Consider the following 26,989-nt stretch of genomic DNA (forward strand, 5'->3'; position numbering starts at 1 on the left):
CTGACATTAACCACTAGGTAGGAAGTTTGCAGTAGGTTTTCACAGATCTCTTTATCAGTTTAAAAATTTTCGTTATTTTTTTAACCATGATGGGTTTTGAATTTATTAAAACGCTTTTGGAGGTGGCATTTATCAAGATAGTAACTTGGAATATTACTGTATTAGGGTTCTCCAGAGGAACAGAACTAGTAGGATGTACATATATAGAAAGAAATTATTATAAAGAATTGGCTCACACAAATATGGAGGCTAAAAAGTTCCAAGATTTGCATTCAGGAAGCTGGAGATTCTTAGGAGAGCTTATACGTTAACCTCATCCAAAAATGCTCTCAGAAGAAGCCAGAATAAAATTTGACGAAATATTTGGACACCCTGTGGCCCAGTCAAGTTGACACATAAGTGAACCATTACATGCAGAGTTTATCCTATAGACTTACAAGATGAATTCTATTTTATCTTTTTCCAGTATCAAACTGTATTTGTGTTGCTGATTAAGAACACTAACTCCAGTGGCAGCTGGGTGGCTCAGGATCTCGGCTCAGGTCTTGATCTCATGGTCATGAGTTTGAGCCCCACCAGCGTGGAGCCTACTTTAAACAAAACAAAACAAAACAAAACAACCCCACCAACTCTGCTTTTTTTTTCCTTCTTGAAATGCATGGTTTGGTCTGTGTGTTTTGTATAGAAATTTTTATCTGTGATAATGAGTGAGATTGACCTGTAATCTTTCTTTCTCATATTGTCCTTGTCTAGTTTTTATATCAACATTCTACTAGTTTCTCAGAATTGAATTAGGTAGTATTCCTCATTTTACAAAAGATGGATATATATATGATTAAAATGATCTATTTTTTGGATGTTGGCTAGCACTAAACTGCAAAACCGTCTTCTTTCATTTATGGATGACTTTAAAGTACTGATTCTATTTAAGAGTTGAATTTTTCAGGCTTTCTATTTTTTCTTGGTTAAGTTCGGACATATGGTTTTTTTGGTTTTTAGGAAATTGTCCATTTCTTCTGTGTGTTTGTGTTTATTGCAAAGCTCATTTATATAGTTTCTTAATAGCTGCTGTGATCAGTATTACATGAAAATATTTTCATTTTGTTTTCCCTGTTTAGTCACTCACCAGAGGTTTATCTATTTTATTAGTCTTAAGAATCAAATTACAGTTTCAGCCTTCTGTTATATCTTTGTTTTAATCTTTTACTAATTTTAGCTGTTAGTTTGATTAACTTCCACCTTTGGATGGTTCAGTTTGTTATTTCTGCCTTCTTTGGAAGTTGGAAAAATGGCCAGTGAATTTTGAGTTCCAACCACTGCTTTAGTTGCATTCCACAACTTTTAATGTTTTATTATTCAGTTCTTAGTATTTTTTAGTTTCCTTTGTGATTTCTATTTTAACGATGATATAGAGGATTGTTTTTAAATTTCCAAATATATTACTTTTTAATTTTTTTCTAATTTAATTATGTTATCATCAGAACAGGTGGTGATTGGAAATTTGTTGATACTTGATCTAAAAACTGACTTTGGGCAATTTTTGAACATGCCCTCCTGGTAGATTTGCCCAAAGGAAAAAAAAAGTGTATTCCTTAATGGTTAAATCCTGGGTGCATAATTCTGTGTTGACAGCTACTTTCTCTTAACACTTCAGCTGTTATTACAGTATCTTCTGGTTTCTATTTTTGTTGAGAGGTCAGTTCTTAGTCTAATTATTATTCCTTTGTAGGTCGTCGTCTTTTTTCTGGCTGCTTTTTTAATCTTAACCTTTGGTGTTTTGCAATTACATACCTAGGTGTAGATTTCTTGTTTATCCAGCTTGGCGTATATTCTTTCGTATCTGGGTTTACATATTCATTTCTGTTATACAGTTAGTTATTATCTGATTATATTTCTCCTTCATTCTGTTTAAACTGTCTAGGACCCTAGAGCATCGTATGTCAGATCTTTTCATTTTGTACTTGATGTCTGTGACCTTTTGTGTTTATATCCACTTGTTTCTCTGTGTGCTGCATTCTGACTAATTTCATCATGACTGTCTTCTAGTTTACAAATTCTGTCTTTAGCTGTGTCTGTTTTGCTGTTTAATTCATTCATTGAGTTTCTAATTTCATATATTTTTGATTTCTAAAAGTTATATTTAATTGTTCTTGAGGTCTGCCTGGTCTTTTCTTTCTTTCTTTTTTTTTTTAAAGACAGATTCTTTGTAATTATTTCAGAAATACTTACTGAGTACCTGTCATGTGCCAGGTACTGTTATAGGAGGTAGAGGTTATATTCTGATATTCCTTGGTGTTTTTTTTTTATCAAAATACATTTTTAAGTGTACACTTTACAGTGATTTTTTAGTAGATTCAGGTGTTGTGCAGCCATCACCACTATCTATTTTCAGAACATTTTGATCACCCCAGAGAGAAACCTCACACCCATTAAGCATACACTCCTTATTTGTTCTCCTCCAGTCCCTAGTAATTATGAATCTACTTCTTTCTTTATGGACTTGTTTATTTTAGACATTTTATATAAGTGGAATCATGCAGTATGTGCCTGGCTTCTTTCACTTAGTGTAATACTTTTTTTTTTTTTTTTTCAAATTTATTTATTTAAGGGGGGAGGGGCAGAGAGAGAATCTTCAAGTAGACTCCTCGCTGAGCATGGAGGGTCCTACATGGGGCTCGATCTCACGACCCATGGGATCCATGACCTCAGCCGAAACCAAGAGTCGGTCGCTCAACTGACTGAGCCACACAGTCATCCCTCTTAGCATAATATTTTTAAGGTTCATCCCATGTTGTAGCACGTATTAGTACTTCATTCCTTTTCGTGGCTGAACAGTATTTTCTTTGTATGGATGATACCACATTTTGTCCATTCATCAATTGCTTCCATTCTTTGGCTGTTACAGATAAGCTGCTATGAACATTTGTGTACCAGTTTTTGTGTGAACATGTTTTCAGTTCTACCCGTTATTTCTTTAAGCAGCTCATAACCTGTTGTTTTATATATTTCATCTGATAATTTCAATTTGGAGTCCTTGGGTGTTGGAATCTATTGTTTCTGCTAAATCTCACTTCAGGTAGCTTATTTCCTCCTAGGTTGTGAGCTTGCTGTTTTATATTTTTAACACATTTTTGTTTTTTTAAGATTTATTTTATTTAGTTTTTCTGTAAATTCAAGTTAGTTGACATATAGTGTAGTATTAGTTTCAGGGGAAAGATTTTATTTCAGAGAAGTGACAGGGGGAGGGGCAGAGGGAGAGAAGAGAGAATCTAAGCAGCCTCTCCGCTGAATGTGGAGCCTGGCATGGTTCTTGATCCCACGATCCTGAGATCATGACCTGAGCCCAAACCAAGAGTCAGACTCTTTTTTTTTTTTTTTAAAGATTTTATTTATTTATTCAACAGAGATAGAGACAGCCAGCGAGAGAGGGAACACAGGGGGAGTGGGAGAGGAAGAAGCAGGCTCATAGCGGAGGAGCCTGATGTGGGGCTCGATCCCATAACGCCGGGATCACGCCCTGAGCTGAAGGCAGATGCTTAACTGCTGTGCCACCCAGGCGCCCCCAAAAGGGCATATACTCTTGAGGGCATTCCTGGCTAACCTGGCATTCTTGTCTTTTTACAATTGAGCCCACATCTTTCCTTTTAGAGTTGCATGTTTGTCCTAGTCTGTCATCACCCTTTTGCTAGTCATAAGTACTCTAATGCCTGCAAACCATCAGTTATAACTCTGCCTTTGTTGACTCTATTGAAATGTCCTTCCCATAATCTTAGGCTCGTGGCAGTGTTCTCATCCTTCAAAATCCACCTGAAGTACACTCTCAGTATCTTTTCCAGCTGTAAACTATATTTTTTCTCTTCCTGTTGTTTTTTTATATGTTTTTGAGAACTTTTCTGTCTTGAATAATTACTGATATTTCTTGTGTTACTCTCTCCACCCAATTATAAATTTCTCATGATCAAGGCTCTTGTGTTGCTTGTCTTTGAAGTTATTTCTGGCAAGGCAAATTGCCTTAGGTTGAAAGGTGTTCATTAACTATGTGAAGAATTAGGTTATAGCAACACATTTCATTTGAGATTAGCTTGAACTAATGAAAGGTAATGTTTGTGGTATACTTGTTTTACACCCCCAGCATCTAGCATACTGCCTTGGCAATTAATAACATGTCTTTTGAATTGTCGAGGAAGGTATTTGAAGTCTTTAATTTGGTCCTTGTATTTTAGTGTCAAGGAAAAATCAAGTTGGTTTCATAATTAGGGGAATTCGTTCAGTAATATTTTCTTGTTATTACTTGTATGGAAACTGGGGAGTTTTTGTTCGATTGGAATTCTGTTAATCAGAGAGTTGGTAGAGTTTTTAATTTGGTAGCAATATGTTTCCTGAAGAAAGATGATCAATAACTTGTTTTCTTTATAATTATTAGAAACTGCTCTATGCCTGCCTTATGATGAGTAATAATGAAGCAGCTTCAACTTCTTCCTTCTTCCAAAAATGCAGGTTCTTGTTAAACCTTTGGGAGACCGAGGATACCTTTTTCTTCTCTCTCCTTGTCAAATGGTTTCTCCATATGGTAGGTGATCTCTTTAATTTTTACAGTTCTTTTTAATTTTTTCGTTAGAACATATTGCTAATCAGTTTGGCTTCTGTTTTTTTTAGAACATCAAACTGCCAAGTCTCGAGTCCTACATGCTTTATTTCTATTTCAAGAACCTAGAGGCATAGTTACTTGTAAGTTCTTTGAATATCTAAATCAAGTCACTGATAGATACTTATATTTCATTGAAGTTTTCCAGATAAGTCAGTAAATATTTGTTTCTTATATCATATTTTGGGAAATACTGGAGGTATTAAGAGGTATTAGCAAAATAAAACATAAATTATATATGACTTGATTTTTTTTAATGGAAAATTTGGGGGATTAACAGTGTTTTCACTAAATAAACATTGATTGTAATTATTAAAATACCATATTAGCTTCATTTTTTAGGGTTTTATATTAGTATTCTTTAGCTGAGTTCATTTTTGCATTCAAATTTTAGCAACAATAAAAGGATCATGTGCTAGGTTAAATTTAGGCCATTTAAAATTAATAAAAATTTTTTGCACTGGTGTTAGAGAAAATTTGCTCTTCACTGTTTCAATACTTCAATGCTCTAGTAAGGTAAAATTCCCACTGGTGGATTTCATTGTTAGATTAAGAATGACATTTTCAGTTGTAGCCACTTGGTGTTTAGATATCTGCTTATGGGGGTAGAACATTAATGTAAAGTTAAACTTATTACAGTATAGCAGGAAGGAGTGACATTGCTATCAGTTGCAGGATTCTCTTGCTAGGAGCCTCAGATCTTCCCTTGCTTCTTTATTTCTCCTTACATTTTGCTTGCCACCAGTTGAATGCCTAGGGACAATAAGAAATGAAGATCTTCAATGAATGGGTGTTTTTCCCCTTTAAAAATATCTTCTGCAATCTTGTTTTAGTTTCTTTTTGGCCTGTTTTTAGAAGCAGTACTCTTCATTTATTTCTATATTGCATATATGTATTAGGGTACATACTGCTAGTTTGGTTTACCATTAATGTATGGATGTTGAATTTCTTTGACAACATATAGATCTGTGTTTGATTTTGTGCGTGTGTGTTTGATTCTTGATTGCTAACATGGTTTGCTTTTTTGTTTGTTTACAGCACAGAAAGGTTCAACTAATGCAGCTCCACAGAAGAGACATGAGAGCATGACAGATGTATTAAAAATAACTCAGTTTTTACAGTTTGCTTTGATTCAGTGTCGAAAGGAATTCAAAAATATAAATACTATAAATTTTCATTCTGTTGTTGAAAAGTATGTAAATGAATTTTTTAAGCGAGGTTTTGGTTCAGGTAAACGAGAGTTTATCATGTTTCCATACGATTCACGATTAGATGATAAAAAATTCTTATACTCAGCTCCAAAAAATAAATCCCATATTGATAATTGTTTGCATGCCTATATTTTTCGGCCTGAAATGTATCAGTTACCAATTTGTAAATTAAAAGAGCTTTTTGAAGAAAATAGAAAACTTCAACAGTTCAGTCCACTCTCAGATTATGAAGGCCAAGAAGAAGAAATGAATGGTACAAAAATGAAATTTGGAAAACGAAATAACTCAAGGGGTGAAACTATTATACCTAGAAAGCAGAAGTCCTCGCACTCTTTGGATTATGATAAGGATAGAGTCAAAGAATTGATTAATTTAATTCAGTGTAGGAAAAAAAATGTGGGTGGGGACTCAGACACAGAAGATATGAGAAGCAAAACTGTCTTGAAGAGGAAGCTTGAGGATCTACCTGAAAATATGAGAAAGCTCGCCAAAACCAGTAATTTATCTGAAAATTGCCATCTATATGAAGGTAAAAATATCAGGTTGCTTTTATATAGTATAAAAATAAAACCAAAAATATAGTAAAGTAGTTCTGTCCTTTCCCCTAGTACAGGGGTCTGCAAGTTACAGCCTCAGAACCATTCCAGCCTGTCCCCTGTTTTTGTAAAGAAAGGACATCAGTTTCTTAATTGTGTAGCTTAGGCTAATATGAGGAAAATAAAGTATGCTTGGCTATTGTCCTATTAATTGGAGTTCTTGTCCTTTTATATCCCATTAATTTTATAATTGGGAAAGTGCATTGAATATTGGGTTCTTTTAGCATGTTGCTTAGTGACAGGAACCTTCTGAGCTTTAAAATTTGATTTCTTAGATGAATACACATTTTTTTCCCACCCCAGGAGCCTAGTAATATGTTTGGCTTTTTCTTTTATCTATTTTTCTTTATTTTGTTTTAGTTGACAGTAAAAGACAGAAATGGGAGACCCTTCTTTTAAGTGTGTGTTTCAATATTGCAAGTACTCTAAAACCTTTTTTCATCTTGATTTTTAATATCTTCACACTGCTAAAATAAGCATGAAATGCCTTCTTTGAGTTCATGGACCTTTGAATTTTGTGCTGCTGCTCTTCTTGTTGTTTATGGCAGATATCAGTATTCCATTCCTGTTTCTTACCAAGATGTTTTTACTTGTATTTGTTCAAATTCAGTGTTTCTCAGAACTGACCTGGTTAAATCAGCGTTTATGCTGTTCTTTGGGCAATCAGTACTTGTATCCTCAGTTACTTTTCACTTACCTGTTCTCCTTTACTTCCTCTTTCTGCACATATGGTAGCCACTGGCCACGTGTTGTTATATAAGTTTAAATTAAAATGAAATAAAATTCATGTATTATACTTGGAACATTTCATAAGCCATACCACTGTATTGAAATAGTACAGATAGAGAACATTTCCATCATTGCAGAAAGTTCTTTTTGACAGTGCTGTCATCTTAGTAACTTTCAAGTGATTTTTCTTTACTTGGCCTGTGTTCTCTTTTTCTTTCCATCATTTTTATCTTGTTCTTACCTCTTGGGTGACTTTCCTGGCATCTGTCACCCATTTCAGTCTTCCAGTCTCAGCTTTGCATTTCAAAGGTTTTTTATAGATTGGCTATGTCCCACCTGGGTAACCATGTTTCCCGCTCTTTTTTTTTTACATATTCCTTGATTAGGGTTCATCTCTCTCCTCAAATATGTCATAGTCAGCCCTTTACACTCCTCTTTCTTTCTGAAGCATCTTTCATTTCTCTCAAGCCTCGTATCTTTGCAGTTCAGATCCCTCCCTAGATTTTTGGCTATTCTGCTTCTTGATGGTTTTTATTTCCTTTAGCTTATGCCATGCCGAACCTATTGACATTTACTGATCTGCACTGTCTTACACTGTTGACCTGGTGTCTTGAGAATTAAGTGCTTACCATGTGCCAGGTGGTTTTACATATAGGGACTCATTTATTTCTTGAGTGGTAGACATTATCATCCTTAATTTACAGATGAGAAAATCTGTAGAAGTTGAATAATTTTACCTAGTTACGTAGTTCATTAATCCATGTTTAACTCATAACTTAGTTGTGACTGACTCTAAAACATTGTTCCTAAACTTGGGTGTATTTACTAGCACTGGCACTGGTCAAGATACTTAAATTTCAGTACTGTTTTAGCTGATAACTGACTAATTTGTATATGTGAAAAAATAGTTGTGGGTGACAGTCAGACTTTATCAATAATTACAATGGTGGGAAAGCCATGCTAGTAGGCCAGAGTAGAAGTAGGGCAGGGAGAAGGGGGAGATAGATTAAACTGGAACTAGTGACACTCAGACTTGCATTTGTGTTTCTTTTTAGTCATCTTGTACACTTCTTAAAATAGAGATTTAAAGATTGGATTCTAACTTCTAAAATACCCTCATCTTGATGTGGTGGTGAATTCACTCATTTTATAAGAGATAACCACCTATCTTCCCTACTCCCTTTAACATTAACCTTTTTGAGGTATGATTTATATAAAATGTACCCATTTTAAGGGCACAATTTAAAGACGAATTTTGAGAGTTACGTTTTCACCACTCCAATATACAGAACATTTTCATTACCCCAGATGTTACCTTATACTGCTTTGTAATCTCACCCCACCCCACCACTGGTCTGCTTTCTGTCTCTATGTATTAGTGTTTCCACTTCTGTGATTTTATAATTCATATAGGGAGAATCATACAGGATGTACTTTGTTGTTACTAAATTTTTTTTCCCCTCTGTGGTACATCATACCCTGCTTAAATTGGAAAACCTGACATCTATCCAGGCTTTACCCTCCTTCAGCATTAGAAAGTGCATGACTTCTGAATGTCTATTCCCTTTGCAGGTTTTAAATATAATGGTTGCGCAGATTACCCAGATTTATACCTGCTTGTAACCATGTCTTAACATGTTTTCTCTCATAGTGCTTTTTGTTCTTCGTGCAAGTTTGGTATAGATTGCTTCAGGATGATTTTGTGTCTCGTATCTTAGCCTTGTTATGAAATTAAGTAATCTAGTCATTCAAGATGAGGTTTTAGATTATAAGAATATCAGTCGTTATCTTAAAGATAAAATCTAATAGGTGTAGAAGAGATAGAAATCAAATTAATCCATGGTTTTTTGGGTAGATTTAAATGTAACCTGCATATTCTCCTAACATTTTGCAAAATATCAAGTACAGATATTTTACCTGTTTTTAAGTCAGATAAAACTGGGATTAAACTGATTGGGATTTTGGTAGTAGAGTTTAAGGTAACTATAGTACAGGTATTAATATATATTATCCATACTACCAACATGATGTCTGAGCACATTTCTCCATTAATACAATTTTCAAATTATGAAGAAGATAAACTTTCACTTATGGGAAATTTTTAGCTATGTGCAAAATTTTATTTTTTATTTTTTAGTTATTTTTTAAAGATTTTATTTATTTGAAAGAAAAAAGCGCATAAGCAGAGGGAGCAGCAAAGGGAGAGGGAGAAGCAGGCTCCCCGCTGAGCAGGGAGCCCAGTGCGGTGCTCAATCCCAGGACCCTGGGATCATGACCTGAGGCGAAAAAGGCAGACGCTTAACCAACTGATCCACCCAGGTGCCAGCTATGTGCAAAATTTTCGAACCAGTTGTATTTGTAAAGAAAGGAATGGATGTACTTCTACAGTCTAAGCCAGTGGTCTGCTTGGATTCCTGCCCAGAAATATCTTATGATAATTAATTTTTAGGTATATTTGATTTTTAAGTTTTTATGCAAACATTCCAAACTTAACTTTGTTAAGAGATGGTTTTTCTCTCTCTTTCCCTTCAGAGTCTCTGCAGCCTGTTGGCTCTCTTGGGCATGATGCTGATTTGAGACAGCAGCAGCAGGATACCTCTAACTCCGGTGTTGCTGATATCCATCGACTATTTAATTGGTTATCAGAAACACTAGCAAATGCACGTCATTCTGATGCATCCTTGACAGACACAGTCAACAAAGCTTTAGGATTGAACACTGATGATACCTATGAAGAGCTGAGGCAAAAGCATGAGTATGAGTTGAACTCTCCCACAGATAAGAAAGAATATGAGCAACCTACTTGTGCAAAAATTGAAAATGTGCATTTTAAGGGCACTCAGAGCCCATTGCTAGAAGTTGATACATCACTGTTGAAGTATCCTGTTGCCGTTTCTACCAGTGAAGCAGGCGCTGACCATAAACTCCATTTGAAAGAAGTAAGCATATGTCTTGATTATCTTTGTTGCTTTTGTGAATGTGTGTCTGAAAGAGGATATAGGTGTGATTCAGTGGGATTTTTTTCCCTTTTAAAAAGAAACAAAATACACATTGCAGTGAAAGTATCTGTCCAGGGTAGTATTTCTAAGTTATTCCTTGTTACAAAGGGATAAATGCAGAAGTAGTTGTTTTCTTTCCTGCTTATAGGATTATGTATATCAGTTTATATGTAGTTAATAAACCTGAATCCTCAAAAGATTGACTTTCTGCTGCAGTACTAGAACCCAAAAGTGAGGCAGATAAGGTGACCAAAGCCATTGCATCAGTGTTAGAAACAAGATTAGGTACTCGTATTTTTCATGCAAATAGGAATGGAAAGTGAGTGTCTTTTAAGGATTACCTCTGAAATGACTCTCAGCATTGCTTGACAGGACATCCAGTTTGTTTATGAAACAGCCTTAGAGAGTACTGGTCTCTAGCTGAGAAGTAACCTCGTCTGCCCCAAAAAGTGGCTGCATCTCTGGAGAATAACAATAACAGGATGGCGCCATTTTCCTAAGGGTTTATTTCTAATTTACTTTTCCCTCCTTTAAAACTCTTCCCTGCCTTTGAATAAAAGTCATATGCATGTCCCCAGGCTTTCTTCATGTAGTTTTTAGGATATTTATTTTAGGGGGAGGATGATGCAGGAGACCCACTTGGGGAATGTAACTTATGTAACTTATATTATTATCATTTTCTGACATCTAATAGTCTAAATTGAGTCGATGGGAGCATGGGCCAAACTCTGCCCACTGCCTTTTTATTTTTTTGAGAGAGCGAGCGAGAGCCCGTGCATGCATGAGAGGGAGAGGGAAAATCTTAGGCAGCCCAACATGGGGCTCAATCTCTCAACGCCAAGATTATTATCTGAGCCAAAGTCAAGAGCCGGATTCCTAACTGACTGAGCCACCTGGGTGCCCCTGCCCACTGCCTATTTTTGTAACTAAGGTTTTAGTGGAACACATTGGAACACAGCCATTTGTTTAGGTATTTCCTCTGGCTGCTTTTGCACTACAGCAGCAGACCTGATTATCTGGCTCACAAAGCCGAAAATATTTGGTGCTTTACCGAAAATGTTTACCAACTGCCGCTCTAAATGAATATCAAATTATGTTTTGAGGGAAAAAATTATGTTTTAATTTAAAACCATGCTGATTTTATTCATTTGTAACGTGTAGATTGAAGGTTGTGGATTTGCTGTCAAAACATAGTGGAACATGCGACTCTTGGTCTCAGGGTTGTGAGTTCAAGCCCCACATTGGATGTGGAGCCTACTTGTTTATTCTGGACATAAAAATTAATTGAAAAGAAAGCTATTGAATATGTACTCTAATTTTTAGGATCCAAATTTAATTAGCATGAATAATTTTGAAGATTGCAGTTTGTGTCCCACTGTTCCCATTGAACATGGATTCCGCAGACAATCTAAGTCAAATGTCGAAGAGACTGAAATACATTGGAAACTGATTCCAATTACAGGTAAGAACAAGTATACTGGGACTTCGGTTTGCTTGATTTTACTTAAAGAGCAGTTTCCTGAAGGGTTTCATCTTTTCTAGATTCCTTTTTTGGGTCACTAGGTGGTTCATCTTACTTGGCTCTGACATCTTCGTATCTTGTTTTGAGCAATGTAATGTTCGTCATTGACTGTTGCTGGGTTTGGTGGGCATCAGCAAGTATCTGCACAACAGCCTGTAAAGGGGGATTTAAAACATACTTTCCCAATCGAGTTTAGCATGCAGATTTCCAAATGAAAATTGTTGGCAGAAATTGAGTTTCTAATAAGGTGAGGTAGTGACAGAGATGAAATGATGGTCTTTGGGACAACAGATTAAATGCTGTCTTCTCAAATTATTAGAGTAAACTTCACCATCAGAAGCTATCATCTAAGAAGTGGTCATGTTGAGGTTCATCTATTTGAAAAAAAAAAAAAAACTTCATTTCTTAATATTGAATTATCTTAGAGAAATCAGATCATCATAGAGAATGGCCTGAAATGATCAAATGCAGAAATCCCTAGAAAGCTTATTGGACCATGGGGCAAGACTAGGTTAATAAATGTTGAAAGATTATTGTGCAGTATTCTGATTCCTCTTGCAAACACATACACACACACACACACACACACACACACACACACACACACACACACACACACATATATAGACATACTCTTAATATTCCAAGTTCTTACTCATCTTTGTTAGCTAAGCATTTTTGGAAATATTCCCAGGGCACATCTTTTCCATTCCTAGACCTTTAAAAAGAAAAAAAAAACCACCTTTTTGCTAAAAAGTTAGACTGGCTTGTGACCTAGAAGCTACTGAGAACCTCCAAGGACTCTGAGAAGAATCTCTAAAACTTGATGATTTTCCATTGGGCTTCAGCACCATTCTCTACTTAGTACTTCACCAGAGGGAGCAAAAGGCCTAGAAGTGATGGTAGAGAAGTAAATGGTACGTAGGAGCTGGAGATGTTGGCTTGAATGGGAGAAACAGTAAGAAAGTAGTCAATACAAATGATTATCCAAACTATTCCTCATTTAGGTAGCTTCATAGTTGATATCCAGAGCCATTTGAAGGCACAGCATCTAGGTGTTGATATTCCATCATCAAAGGGAAGCAACTTCCTATTTCTGAATGACCCTTCTGGATTATTTTAGGCAAAAGATGGAGTAGTACTTGGATTTGTTAGCATTTGGGGTTGTCTGAAAGGTGCTTATTAATAGGTATCACCAATATCTGAAGAGAGTCTACAAATCTAATGGATGCTTTCCCTCAGGGGGGAATGCAAGAAGCCCAGAAGACCAGCTGGGGAAACATGGTGAGAAACAAACACCAGGTGAGAAGGCTCCCTTTGCTTTTCCTCCCGATGTTCCCTTCTTCAGAACTGCTACTTGCATTTCTGGTTCTCTATCAATAGGGCATCATTTTGAGTTCTATTACAGAAAATTTGGACAATATCATATTTGCATTTAAAATCATTATTTGATTTGTATCAAATATTCTTATTCAAAGAATATGTCTAAAGAAGTCACTGTTCATAGAGATTAAGTTTTCTTCACTATAGTGATTCTATCTGATGTGATGACTTGGGAAGATTGGAATATTTTTCTTAATTCATTTCTGTAGAATATCCTATGAGAAACAGTCTTCAAGTTTCTTTTAAGTTTAAAAAAATACAGGGATTGAGGCCAGTTATCTTTCAGGTTCATTATTCCTACTCTTGAATTTTTTGACCCAATTCTTCTGGTTATTTGAATAAGGTAGTGTGAATAAGAGATTAGGAAACTTTGGGATTCCAGAAACGGTTAACAAATGTTGCTGATGAGCTAGTTGCTGTTGGTTCTTAGAAGACCTTTTCTTTTGTCTGAGTTTAGTCCATTCAGCATCTCTGCAGATGGTCATAGGCATTGTTTTCTTGCTTTGAGTTTGGTGGTGGGCCTTTTTGTTTGTTTCCATTTCATTTTATCTTACTCTTTCAGAAATCTTAAGTGGTAGTGTTTTTTTTTTCTTAATTTGGAAGGAAAGCTAAGCGGCTTAATTTTAGTATATCTTTGTGGTTTTCCTTTCTGCAGAATTAAAAAAAGACTGAATGGTTTTTCTTTAAGAAAATCTTTTGTCTCCTCCTAGGAAAAATGACCCAAAAAAGCAAAACAGGAACATCAGACATATGACATACAGGAAAGTGCATAAATCTTTATTACACAGCTCAGTGGATTTTTACATGTGTATAGACTTATGTTACCACTACCCAAATCAAGATGTAGAACATTTCCAGCACCCCCAGTTTTTCTTCTGTATCCTTCCTGTTAGTACTCTCCCTGACCCAACAGTAACCACTAATCTAATTTCTTTTACCATAGATTAGTTTTACCTAATTAGTTTTAAATTTAAGGTAAATGGAATGGAATTTACACATGTTTTGTTTTTGGCTCTTTCATTCAGCATTACGTCTGGGATTCACCTATTTTGTATCTGTGTAATTCTTTCTCATTAGAAGCAGCCCGGTATCTTGTTTATGCTTCAACATGTGCCATTGGCACCTGCAGTCCTCTCTTATATTCTGTGATTGAAAATGTAAATACATGAATGATGCTGCCTTTAGAGAACTCACTATTCCCCTTTCAAAGTACTGCAGTGCTTGAATGACAACCAATAGAAAATATGCGTTATTGACATTGATGTGTGTTTTGTTTAAATCATTTACCGATGAAGACATTTTTAAAAATAAAGTCAGTTTTAGTGATTAGAATCTTATAGAGGAAATTTGTGCAAGATGGAATTAGGTGATGGTAATTTGCATTTTTAAAAGGGATTTGTTTAAACTTTCTTTAATACGGAAAATTCCCTACATGGATTTAAGCTTTATTCAGCTTTTTAAAAAATTCCCTTTATCCATAGCCCTTCAGGTGTAAGCTTTTGGTCTGAACTTCAGCTGTACGTTTTGGGAGCAGGTATTTCATTTGAAATAATACATAATTAGAATTTTAAAAATTATAGGTGGTAGTCCCCACCCGTTGGTTTTGCAAGGTACAATTTAAAATATTTTTATTTAAATAAATCACACATTTGATATATGGTAAATAACTCAAGAAGTACAAAAATATTTCAAAAAGTAAAATACTTCAAAAAGTCTTGCAGCCCTATCCCAGACGCTTAGTTTCATTGCGTGGATCAACCTCTGTTACAAATTTCTTATGTATCCTTCCAGACATTTTATGTGTGCACTAAACCCCGTGTTGCAGATTTAAGGATGTTCTTGTATTCGAGTTATTTTACAGAACTTGAATTTCTGGTTTTTTTTTATCAGTTTCATACAGTTTTAATTCTTACCTTGGTACATTGGATATTTTGCCCCCCCCCCCCCCCCCCGTCTTCTTCTACCTACAGACCTGTTGTGGTCTTACTTGCCAGCAGGTGCCTTTGCAGTAGTTAATGGGTAGAGTGGTTCATGGTAACTACCAAGGTTGGTGGGGAAATGTCACAAGCTGACTGCTGCTGAGGCTGTTAAGAGCTTTAGAAAAGTGAGTGTGAGGAAAACCAAAACTAAATTTGTGTGGAGAGGGTATGTTGCCACACCTGGGTGCAAAGTGGAATAGGGAGTTCACTATATCTTTAAAGTACAATAGTTTTGAAAACTATACTTGTACCTGCAACCTCCTAATATAGAGGTACCATTTCATAGACTACAACAGCAATTTGTTAGGAAATATTGGCTAAGGTATAAGAAAAATTAGTTAAAAAATAAAATCGTGGGGCACCTGGGTGGCTCAGCCGTTAAGTGTCTGCCTTTGGCTCAGGTCATGATACCAGGGTCCTGGGATTGAGCTCCACATCGGGCTCCCTGCTCGGCAGGGTGCCTGCTTCTCCCTCTCCCACTCTCCTTGCTTCTGTTCTCTCTCGCTATCTCGTTCTGTCAAATAAATAAAATCTTTAAAAATAAATAATAAAATTGTGTAATATCATCTAGGCAAAGATCACAAATTTTTTCTTTCCCTAAAATATTACTATAATTGCTGTAAACATATTTTCCCCTTATCTTTTTAAAAAGGGACTAGGGTATCTGTTTTGAAATATAGTTTTAAAAACATTGTGTTTGAATTTAGAATTTCTGGGAAAAAAGTACAGTCTATGGATCGAGCTAGCTGTCAAAAGTCAAGAGTTTTGGTTCCATTAACATCAGGTAGCTGAGTGACGTCTTCATCTCAAGAGTGTTACTGTTAATGCAGATATGAAATATGGTCTCTTCCCTCTGATCTATCTGGGAAGCAGAAATAAGCAAACACTTAATTTGTATTGATGCCAAATTAGCACATGTTTGAACACTTCAAAAGGAATCAAAGAAAATAACATCCAAACTCGTTAGTCTAGCTACTGAAATCCAAAGACCAGCCATAAGTAGGGCACAAAGAAAATGGGGTTAATACCATTATTTGAGATTTTTATTCTACCTTCCAGTGTGTAATTAGTTTTAAATATACACTTTGATCTGACATTCCTATTTATGAGTTTGTGTTTTCAGATGTTATTTTTTTGGATTGCTCTTATAATAATGAACTCTTCCTATATAGGTATGAAATCACCAGAAGAACAACTGGTGTGTCTGCCACCACAGGAGGCCTTTCCTAACGACCCCCGGGTAATAAGTAGACAGAGAAGTTCTGATTACCAGTTTCCATCCTCTCCATTTACAGACACACTAAAGGGCACCACTGAGGATGACGTGTTGACAGGTCAGGTGGTGACAGTGGAGGAGCAGTGTGTGCCGGCAGCAGAGCCACCCACAATGTGTGAAACCACAGAGAGGACAGTGTTAGGGGAGTACAATCTCTTTTCTAGGAAAATAGAAGAGATTTTGAAGCAAAAGAATGTTTCATATGTCAGTAGAATTTCCACACCTATTTTTTCAACACAAGAGAAGATGAAACGGCTTTCTGAGTTCATATATTCTAAGACTTCCAAAGCTGGTGTACAGGAGTTTGTAGATGGCTTGCATGAGAAACTAAATACTATTATTATCAAAGCGTCGGCCAAGGGTGGGAATTTGCCACCAGTCAGTCCTAAGGATTCTGGTAGTAAGATAGCATTGAATCCTCTGGGAAAGCCTGTCCTACCAGTTTCCTCAAGTGACTTCAACAGTAAACAGCTCCTTGAGCCACTTTGTAGTGATATTTTGAAAGACACCAACTCCAATGAGCAGCATTCCTCTTCAGCTTTGGGTTTAACCGAAGTAGAAGTGAACCAGCCACACCATGCCACAGAGCTGATGGTGACTTCTGATCATACTGTACCTGGTGATATTGCCCGGGAACCGGTAGAAAAAGAAACAACAAAGTCGCCCAGTGATGTAAACATTTCTGCCCAACCAGCTCTTTCAAATTTTATAAGCCAGTTAGAACCTGAAGTATTTAACAGTTTGGTTAAAATCATGAAAGATGTCCAGAAAAATACTGTGAAATTTTATATTCATGAAGAAGAAGAGAGTGTGCTCTGTAAAGAAATAAAGGTAACTAAATGAGAAGGTAATAGTAATGCTATATAAACTTGCCTTGTTGGGTCTGATCTCTATAAAATGGAGGGTTTTTTTGTTTTTAAATGTTGACCATATATTTTCATAATTTAATACAGAATAGAATAAGACTAGTAAGTTCAAGTAAATGTAGAACCTCTGATCTAAGTTTCTTAGAATTTAGAATCTTGTTTTATCCAGTGATTTTTAGAGACCATTTGTATGTATACTGCAAATACTGTTAAACTGTTGATTCAAAGATTTTAAATGTTTCTTACTTGGATTTTTAATGGGAAAGATACAGAGAGGTAGAAGAAGCTGTCGGTGTTTTACTTATGGGGTTTTTATCAATCAAATAGAAAAAACTGTCCAGGGATGACCTAATGATGATATATATGATCTTTTGGCATTTCTTGATACCCTGGTCATGTCAAGGTTCCCTACAGCCTTTTTGATCAAAAAAAACATGGTGATCTGAAAGACTCCCCAATCATGAAAGATTCCTCACTGCAAGGTACATTTTTTTCTACTGAAGCTACAGAGTAAGACTAGTGTTTCAAGTATTTGATTTTTAAAAATACATGCATGTATTTGTGTGTGTGTGTAGATACAGACATAGATACATAAAATTTTAACAATAGGTAAATTATGACACACAGGAACAGTTGTATCAGTGTTTTAATATTAACAGTTAGTATTTACTAAACTCCAAATTTTAATCCCTTAAGGGAATGGCATAGGTTTTAAAATAAATGCCTGCTCCCATTTATGGAATTAACTTACCATGATGAGTTTCTGCCTTTTTTGTTAGAGGAAGCGGAAGGTACTATAAATAAGTGCCTTAGAGCCGACAGTGGCCCAGAAACTGTACTGCTGATATATTCTGAGCCTTTGTCAGTTTGGGGTCTCTTTGATGTCAGCATGTTTCATGTAGCGTACCCATGAGAACATGAAGAACATGGAAATGGAGGAGGAGGAAGAGTGATCAGTATGCCTTCTCTACTAATTCCCTGTGATTTCTTGGGAAGATGAAACCAGACTTACTAGGAGTTTCTTGGTTGCATTTTTGCCCTGTATCATTGAATGTAGAGCTTCTTAACTTTTTCCACTCCCAGCAGCATGTTCAAGCATAGTACCTGTGGGGGCGATAGCTGTGTGTCGGGGTTTCTAGATGAGAGAATAGAGTGGATACGGTTTGCCAGTGTGCTCAGCATTATCCTACCTTCCCCACCACATTTTGTAAACTATTTGTATCACACTTACAGAAAATGATTGACTTATGAATGGTGCATTTAATTCATTCTAGCATAGAATAAATTCTATTTTTGTTACTTATGTAGAAGAGAAGGATCCTGTGTGTTTTACAAATTGGATAGATCAGAACTTTAATTCCTTTAATTAATATCCATTGGAAAATATCCAGCAAAAATGTTAAAATAGAGTAAAAATACTATTAATAATATTTTAAGCTTCCTGAATATTTCCGGAGTCAAATGGATTTATTATAATAGGAGTTCAGTGCTCTAATTTAAAATGAATTTGCAGTTAAAGCTTCTTAATGTAAAAAGACCAAAAATTACAAGCCAGCCTGTAATTTATCTTCTCGTTACCTGTCTGGAAGCTGTTCTGAGATCTGCCCAGAAGATTTAGAGGTTAGAGCAAAATCTAATAATGTAGAAGATACTGCTTTAGTTCAGGGATACACAGAAACATCCTCTTTGGGGTGATGCTTGTAGACCGTTCTTGATAGAGCAGCAGACTGGTTGTGAGGCAGGCTGGGTTTAGATTTAATGGCTGTCTAACCAGCCTTGCCAACCTTGAGAAAATTAATCTGCTCCTGCATCTGTGAAATGAGGAATGTGACCTCTAGGAGCCTGAAGTTTATTTCAGGATTCCACCAGCAAGCAAAGAACAAAGGAAACTGCCTGTACTACTACCATGTGTCCTTTGAAAGGTAGGACCATGTCACCAACATGGAGAGAGGTATTAGATGGGAGGGTCTATTTTATTTGAAGGTGTAAACTTGACAGACATGGCTAAATAGTATGTGAATGTCATGGTACACAGTGAAGCTCTGTATGAATGACTTCGGGATTGTTGTGAATTAAATGAGCTCCAGTAGTCAGGAAAGTGCTTTGTAAGGGAAGGAGTACTGTAACAGTAGCCTTGCTGCTAATAACCAAGGGCTTCCCTTGAAAGAAGAGGAAAATGAGATGAGGGAGTGGTTAATGATTGGGCTCCGGATTGTCCAGAATAAATAATGGAACTGGGTTAAGAACCTGGGCTAATCCATTGTTCTTATGGTTTTTTTTGTTACCCACCACTGGCACTTACTTGGCTTTGAATGCATAGCATTGTAACATTGTGACTGTGGCCATTTAAGCTCCGAGTTATAGATTCTTCTATAAGAGTGGACCTGATGACCTCTAAGGTCCATAGCGTAAAGTCATCCTTACTAGTGATCATTACCAAGTGACTACCTATCAGTTTATCTTGCATTTCTGGTGTTAAGTGGATATTTGCAAAAAAAAAAAAAAAAAAAAGCCTTTTAATGTTGATGTAGTTTTTCTCTTTAACAGGAATATCTTATCAAATTAGGCAATACAGAATGTCATCCAGAACAATTTTTGGAAAGAAGATCAAAATTAGATAAACTATTGATTATTATTCAGAATGAAGACATTGCAGGTTTCATTCACAAGGTAGACTATTAAGTCAAATTCACTCTTATTTTGGTTATAAAACTGTCTTTGAGGCTAAAGCTTTTTGCTTTTAAAATATCCTTTTAAGGTCTAAAAGAGATAAAACTTCAAGGTTGGGAGATTAGGGCTTGAGACCTAAACAATCCGTCTGTGAATTAGCTTGTGATCAGGTTTGTACCTCTGCAAAATTTTAAATTGCGGCACGGCACAGACCCTCCCTGTCACTCACCAAGACTAAGAATATTGACTCTTTGAGTGTCAGTGGGTCTGTTGATTCTCTTTATATTGTTGTCATCTTCATTTGTATGTCCCAGGTAAAACCTGTTTGTACCCCCTCTTTGCCAAACCATTTCCCCTTTCCGTTGCATTTGGAGGTCCCCCATCCAGTCTTAGGAACCGGTCTCAAGTCCTGCTGCCCTTTGAAGGCTTTCCTGACTGCATGGGCTCTTGCCCTCCTCTGAATTCTGACTGCACTCACAGGCCCAGACAGGTTGCCCTTTATCATTCTGTTGCCAGGTCAGTTGTAGGTGCCTTTTCCTCAGAGCGTTCTGTTCATGGTATGTACCAGTATAGAGATGTTGGTTTATGTCTTTGGACATGGGAATATTTTTGTATTTCGTTAGACTTTTCTTGTAGGTTACTTCACACCTGAGTCTTACCATTTCATGCTCTTATCTGTCCTTATTTTTTTGTTTTTTGTTTTTTTTTTTGGGATTTAAATAGGTACCTGGCTTGGTGACTTTAAAGAAGCTCTCTTGCGTTAGTTTTGCTGGTGTTGATAGTTTGGATGATGTTAAAAATCATACATATAATGAATTATTTGTATCTGGAGGTTGTATTGTATCTGATGAATCCATTCTAAATCCAGAAGTTATCACAATTGGTAAGATTTATGCTTTATTTGGAGCATAAACTTTTCTCCTTTCTAGGTTTTTTTCTCATTAATGAGTCATGCTTTTTAAATGTACTGTTTTCTCTTCCTTCTCCTAATGCCCAAGGCGGGGAAATCAGAGGGGGGGACAAACCATGAGAGACTATGGACTCCAGGAAGCAAACTGATGGTTTCAGAGGGGATGAGGCTGGGGGGATGGGTTAGCCCGGTGATGGGTATTAAGGAGGGCATGTATTGCAATGAGCACTGGGTGTTAATACAAATAATGAATCATGGAACACTACATCAAAAACTAATGAAGTACTGTATGGTGACTAACATAACAATAAAAAAAAAGTATTGTTATCTCTGGCCGAATGGATGAGTACATTTCCATCATTTTCTTTTTATTACCTCAAATTTCTTTCCTTATCTCTTAGTCACTGCAAATAATTTCTTCTAAATCTGATGTAAAGCAAGTCTCTCTGCACCGTTTTGCGTTTGGATCCCTTTGCTTTGTTGTTATTAGTATGTTCTTTTGTTGTTATGTAGATATTCTTAAATCTAAGAGTATATATAGATGATGTCTGTCTCCCTTGGAGGGAAAAAAGAGAAAATACTACATAGGAAAGTAGATATTTCTATATAGTATCAACAGACATTTCTTCTATAATTCATTTGTTGAGTGACTGTTATTTATTGAATTTAAAATGAACTTCATTTTCTCTAACAGAGAACCTTAAAAATTTTTTGACATTCCTCGAAGAACTTAGTACTCCGGAAGGAAAATGGCAATGGAAAGTCCACTGTAAATTTCAGAAAAAACTAAAGGAATTGGGGAGGTAAGATTTGAAAAATAACTATATAATGGTTGTTGATGTCAACATTGTGTTCATAAAATTTCTGTTTTTCTGTGATTATAGATTATGGATGTTGCTTAGTTTTCACAGATGTTCTTAGCCAGTCATAAGGGGCAATGTAGTTACTCTAGCCTATTTGGAAATAGTACTCTTACTTAGGTAGAGGTTTGCTAAAGCTGAATTTCTAGTCCGGTATATAGGTAAAATTGGTTTAATCTTTGCCACTTGAGGGTTTAGAATAGTAATCAAAATGGAATAGTCAGCACTCTATTTTTTTTACCTGATCTAGTGCTAACTAGATCAGGCTCTCCCCCAGTTGAGGACTACCTTAGGCAGTTACTGTGTTCACACACACTGAAATATTAATCCTGACGTGGTAAGGGGATTTGTGATTAGGACATTAATTTATGTAAGATTTCCAAAATGCCTAGTGATCCTTGGATTACTAGTCCACTTGAGAGGTTCCACAAACAACTCTATAATAAGATGAATTTTGGATACTCTGTCTTACTACTAGAGTCCATATAGTGTATTTATATATTTAAGGATCTGAGAGAGACTGTAGTTAAGAATTCTGTTTTACAGTTTGTCAAATAGCATTTTTGAAACTTAGATGGCAAAACATTTTTCTTCTAATACCTTCTAATTCTAAGGAAAACATTTAGGGAAATTCAGGTTTAAATAATTGAAAAATATTTAACTTTTTGTAGAAATTCACTTTTTAAAAACTTGTTTTATCTTCAAATTATGTGAAAACAGGCATTGGAAAAGCCTTTACCTTTGTGTAACAGATAACAGTGAACAGATAGTAATGAGGCCCAAAGTCAGTACCCTCATCTTCCTGACAATAGTAATTTCTACCACGTGTTGCGTTGTGCTTGGAGGTGTAGAAATAGCTTCGAGCCATGTATTTTTTTGTCCTCCTGTGCCCTTTGTTGACATTCTAAATTAGTAAAGCTAAAGGGGGAAGTGTTGTTATTTAGTACGTACAATGAGATTTTAGTCTAAAGCTGAATAGTGACTCTCAGGCTTCACACCCATAGAAAACCCCTGGACTTAAATGTGGGTTGCACAATTCCTGCTCCCCTCTCTCTCCTAGGAAGCACCTGTCCGTCAGGCAGTGAACTAAAGCAGTGCAGTTGTCATTGGTTGCCTCAATTGAGAAATTACGGTTTTAATTTGAAGGAAAAACATCCATACTAAATTTTAGAAATGCAGATCCAGATATTGAACTACTTACTTCCACAGATTGAATGCTAAAGCTCTAAGTTTGTTGACACTTCTGAATGTCTATCAGAAGAAACATCTGGTTGAAATTTTGTCATACCACAATTGTGATTCACAAACTCGAAATGCTCCAGAATTGGATTGCCTTATCAGACTTCAGGCTCAGAACATACAGCAACGACACATAGTCTTTCTAACAGGTAAAGAGTGCCGTCTTAAGCTTTCTATTATGAATGTAGGAATGTGGATGGAAGGGTTTTGTTGCCGGTAGTGGGTGTTAAGCACTTTCATGGGGGTGGGGGCAGACATCATTGTCCATGTAGGTTTTCACATGTTTTATACTGATCTTTTTTTTTTTTTTAGAAAAGAATATCAAGATGCTTTCCAGTTATACAGATAATGGGATAGTGGTTGCGACTACTGAAGACTTTATGCAAAACTTTAAAAATCTTGTGGGCTATCACAACTCAATCACAGAAGAAAACCTTCCACTGCTTGGTGCTAATGAGAATCTTGAGTCGCAGTCAGGTAACTTTTCAGTAGTTTTACTTTTCTTTAAGGCAGACAGAAAAAGAGGAATGGTTTTGTGTTGTTTTCATAGAACAAAATGCCTCCTTTGAACTACTCGCCCTCCATGTAAACAGCTTCAGGAGAAGTGTTTCAAGGCACTTACCATTCTTATACTTAGCATACACAAAATCTGCTCATTTATTATGCTGTAGTCAATACAACTGTTAAGTATGCTGCATACTACCAGAGTAGGCATTTTCTCTTTGAGGGTATGTAAACCTTATCAGGTGCTGTTGTCAGCAAGGGGTTCTGTTTTTAAAAAGGAGGACATCGGATAATGGGGAATTTAGCACTGGGCTACAGAATCTCCCCAGATGTATATAGCAATTTAAGTACAAAGTAGCAGGGATATATCCATAGCTTTTGTGTTTTGTGAGATGGCCTCTGCTTTGGTTCCAGGTTTTATGTTAAATGAAAGATGTACATACTTTGTTTTTGATGAAAAGCAGAGATGATCAAACATTTGCTAGAACTAACCAGTTTAGTCGTAATCCAATGAAGCTAGATGTCAAAATTTTTATTTTTTATTTGTCTTGTCAAATACTGAATTACCGTATAACTTTAGATGCTGTTTTGACATTAACCCCTTTGGAGCTGGGAGTTGGGATTTCCCAACATTAAACGTGAACACATTTCGCAGAAGCTTTTAGCATCGGATTGTCTGGACATTCACACCTAGTGTGAGTGTTGTGACTAAGTGAACTTGTGGCAGAAGACCAAGCTTTAAGGGATTGTGGACTTGCAGACCCTGACGCATTATATTGTGTGAGTAGTGTATAATTTTAAAACTTAAACAAATTGTGTATTTCAATAGAGGAGGACTTTTTGTTTTTTAAATGTAGCTCTTTTAGAAAACGATGAAAAGGATGAAGAGGATATGTCTCTGGATTCAGGGGATGAAATCTCACAAATAGAAGTATGCAGCAATTTTCATTCAGAAATATTGGCGAAAGAGACCAAAGGATCACGTGGAACAGATCAAAATAAGAATATTCAAATTGAGTTGCAATCGTCTCTTGACGTGCAAAAAAGTTTATTAGAAGATAAGACTTATCAAATTGATTCTGAAGAGCGAGCTTCTGTTGCTGTAGTATGCTCTGAAGGAGAGAACAGCAATGCAACTGAACAAGATTCATATAGCAACTTTCAGGTTTATCACAGTCAATTAAATATGTCCCATCAGTTTAGTCATTTTAATGTTCTCACTCATCAGACATTTTTGGGGACACCATATGCCCTTTCATCAAGTCAGACTCAAGAAAGTGAAAATTACTTTTTATCTGCTTATACTGAAAGCCTGGATAGAGATAAATCTCCATCTCCATTAAGTTGGGGGAAAAGTGATTCTTCCAGGCCGTTTTCAAAAGAGAAATAATTATAGTAACTTTTTTTTGAAATAGGTTGTTATGGACTTTTTCTGTTTCTTATAAGTGAATTAACAATTTATATTTCATTCTCTAAACAAAAGGTTTCTTGTCCTTCCTCAATGTTTTTTTCCTCTTATTTAAATCATGATGACCTGTAACAGTTGAAGCATCTGAAAATTGAAATAAATATATATATTTTTAACATATATTGTACTTGAATTATCTCATGTTGGCACTTTTTAAGTTTTACATTTATATGTTACCTGTACTTGGGCTTCAAATTGAAGCCCGTTTTATATATCAAGTTAGATAATTTGCAAAAGTATAGTAAACAATGGCTTTTCTTTTTCTTCCCCCCCTCTGTCAGATGATACCAACTACTTTTGCTGAAATGACATACCAATCAACTGTTGTATTTATTTTAAGCTTTTGTGTAGTGTTTTTATACAGGTATAAGCCAGTGCTGTCAATAGATATTTAAAAGATTTTGGCTCAGTACTAACAATGAATGCAGTTTCAATTTAGATGATAAACTATGTATATAAGACTTAGGACTTAATACCAGGCAGCATTGTATTTATCTTTAGGCTTAGCCATGTAAAAATTTGCCTGTTGCTAAAATTTTGGGTCAACCTTTTTATTTGAGGTATTGGATCATTACAATTTTCAGTGCTTCGTATGGTCCTTGACTTAACCAAATTCAGTTTCATATTTCTAAAAGATAGGCTTCTGTTTATTAAAGGCATTGAACAAATTTGGAACAACTTTGCTAAAGATTTTTAAATTGGTAGTCTTAGAAAAATGTATATTTTTGAGGCGGTAAAAACTTAAGTGTTTTACTAAAAATAACTTTTAAAATTCACAAAGTATATGATGATCAACTTTAAAACCATATCTATTGCTAATAACTGCCTGCATCAGAAATGCAAACTTGTAAAATGTTTTTGTAAAGTCCTAAAAACAGGAATTAGAGAAAAGAAATACTGAGCTATTTTAGTTAAAGTTGGGATGTGTTAAGTCAGACCTTCCTTTGGCCCCTCAGAAGAACTTGGAAGAGTTCTAACCTCTTACATCTTTTTATAGAACAAAATACCTGAGTGGTATATTTCAGTAATAAGCTACATAAGTGTAGAAGAACGTGGTCTGTGAACAGGTCAGAAACCTGTCTTAAGGTAAGTAGAAAGTATTTAAATACCTAGATTGTGATAGAGCAGAAAAATGTTTTTTTACTAAGCTTTACAAAAATGTCTGTTTTATTGTAAAAAATATATATACACACACAGCATTGTACTACTTAATGTACAAGTTTTAAATAAGCATTTTTAAAATAAATCTAGGTTATTTGGAAAATACAGTTATGCAATGAACACATTTTATAATTTAGAAGCAACAAATGTGAAGGATTTGATTTTCTACATTTAAAACGAAGAATTAAAATTCTCTTCTTGATTTGCAGCTAAAGGCATGAGATTAGTTTCCAACTCCCTTTGCTTCTGGAGAAGGCCCTGAAATCACATTGATACGTTAATAAGGTGTGCAGCAGACTTGCAAATTATTCCTATTGTACATTTCAGCCCTGCTAATTCAGAATTATATTTACTTTACTTTGGAAACCTGTAATCAGTTCAGTTACTTGGCCATAGCTTCAGCTTCATCTTTGTCATGTTGAATTTTAACCACTCAAAAAACCTACATCAGACTTTCTCACTTAGATATTGTATAGCTACCACATATGTGTAAGATTAAGTTTTTAGCATTCAGACCAGTAGGGATGACTTTTCTAAGTCTCCATAGCTATGGGGCTGAAATCCCCCAAAGGCTCTTAAAATGGTAATGAGACGCACTGAAGGAGTCTCCCTTAATAACATCCAGTGTTTTTCTTGACTGCACTAACCTTAGTGGCTTAGACAAGGCCCTGCTGAAATAGGAAGTGGCTACTATACAGGTGGGTCACTATGTACATGGTATATACTCCTGCCTCTTGACCTCACAACTTTTACCTCTATTAAGAAAAGTGCCTTGTCACTTTAAAGGAAAATTTAAAATATTTACTCCTTGTTACATATGCAATCTATATGTAACCAAAGCTAGCATTTAAAGAACTAAAGGAGGATACTTTCTATATAATTGTTATTGTGATTTTCTAGCTCTATGTGAACAAACTGGGTAAGCAACACTTGACAATTTAAAATGTAAGAGGCATATGTAAATGACTGGA

The 26,989-nt window shown here is 35.7% G+C and overlaps 2 protein-coding genes across 12 annotated transcripts in view; one reads left to right on the forward strand and one right to left on the reverse strand.

Moving 5' to 3' along the window:
- TASOR (transcription activation suppressor) overlaps positions 1-24,977 on the forward strand; it is a 48,300-nt gene extending 23,323 nt beyond the window's left edge. Inside the window, exons 12-24 of one of the 5 annotated variants that reach the window (XM_045807376.2) lie at positions 4,498-4,570; positions 4,657-4,728; positions 5,684-6,385; positions 9,714-10,120; positions 11,504-11,642; positions 12,945-13,004; positions 16,237-17,171; positions 19,754-19,876; positions 20,600-20,759; positions 21,481-21,589; positions 22,856-23,034; positions 23,198-23,362; positions 24,247-24,977. In XM_045807376.2, coding sequence (XP_045663332.2) covers positions 4,498-4,570; positions 4,657-4,728; positions 5,684-6,385; positions 9,714-10,120; positions 11,504-11,642; positions 12,945-13,004; positions 16,237-17,171; positions 19,754-19,876; positions 20,600-20,759; positions 21,481-21,589; positions 22,856-23,034; positions 23,198-23,362; positions 24,247-24,779 — 3,657 coding nt within the window. In that variant the 3' untranslated portion in view covers positions 24,780-24,977. Of the gene's footprint in view, positions 1-4,497; positions 4,571-4,656; positions 4,729-5,683; positions 6,386-9,713; positions 10,121-11,503; positions 11,643-12,944; positions 13,005-16,236; positions 17,172-19,753; positions 19,877-20,599; positions 20,760-21,480; positions 21,590-22,855; positions 23,035-23,197; positions 23,363-23,969 lie in introns of all 5 variants that reach the window. The other 4 variants (XM_045807378.2, XM_045807377.2, XM_045807379.2 and 1 more) reach the window with 4 other exon arrangements.
- The window catches only part of CCDC66 (coiled-coil domain containing 66), a 75,509-nt gene continuing 51,883 nt past the window's right edge, over positions 3,364-26,989 (reverse strand). For 6 of the 7 annotated variants that reach the window (XM_045807387.2, XM_045807382.2, XM_087866950.1 and 3 more), the window contains one exon: positions 26,091-26,276. In XM_045807387.2, the coding sequence (XP_045663343.1) occupies positions 26,190-26,276 (87 nt within the window). In that variant the 3' untranslated portion in view covers positions 26,091-26,189. Of the gene's footprint in view, positions 5,399-26,090; positions 26,277-26,989 lie in introns of those variants that run through there. The other variant, XM_087866949.1, reaches the window with a different exon arrangement.

Source organism: Ursus americanus, chromosome 14 (assembly GCF_024610735.1).
Source record: "Ursus americanus isolate L20-20 chromosome 14, mUrsAme1.1.p, whole genome shotgun sequence".
NCBI classification, from domain to species: domain Eukaryota; kingdom Metazoa; phylum Chordata; class Mammalia; order Carnivora; family Ursidae; genus Ursus; species Ursus americanus.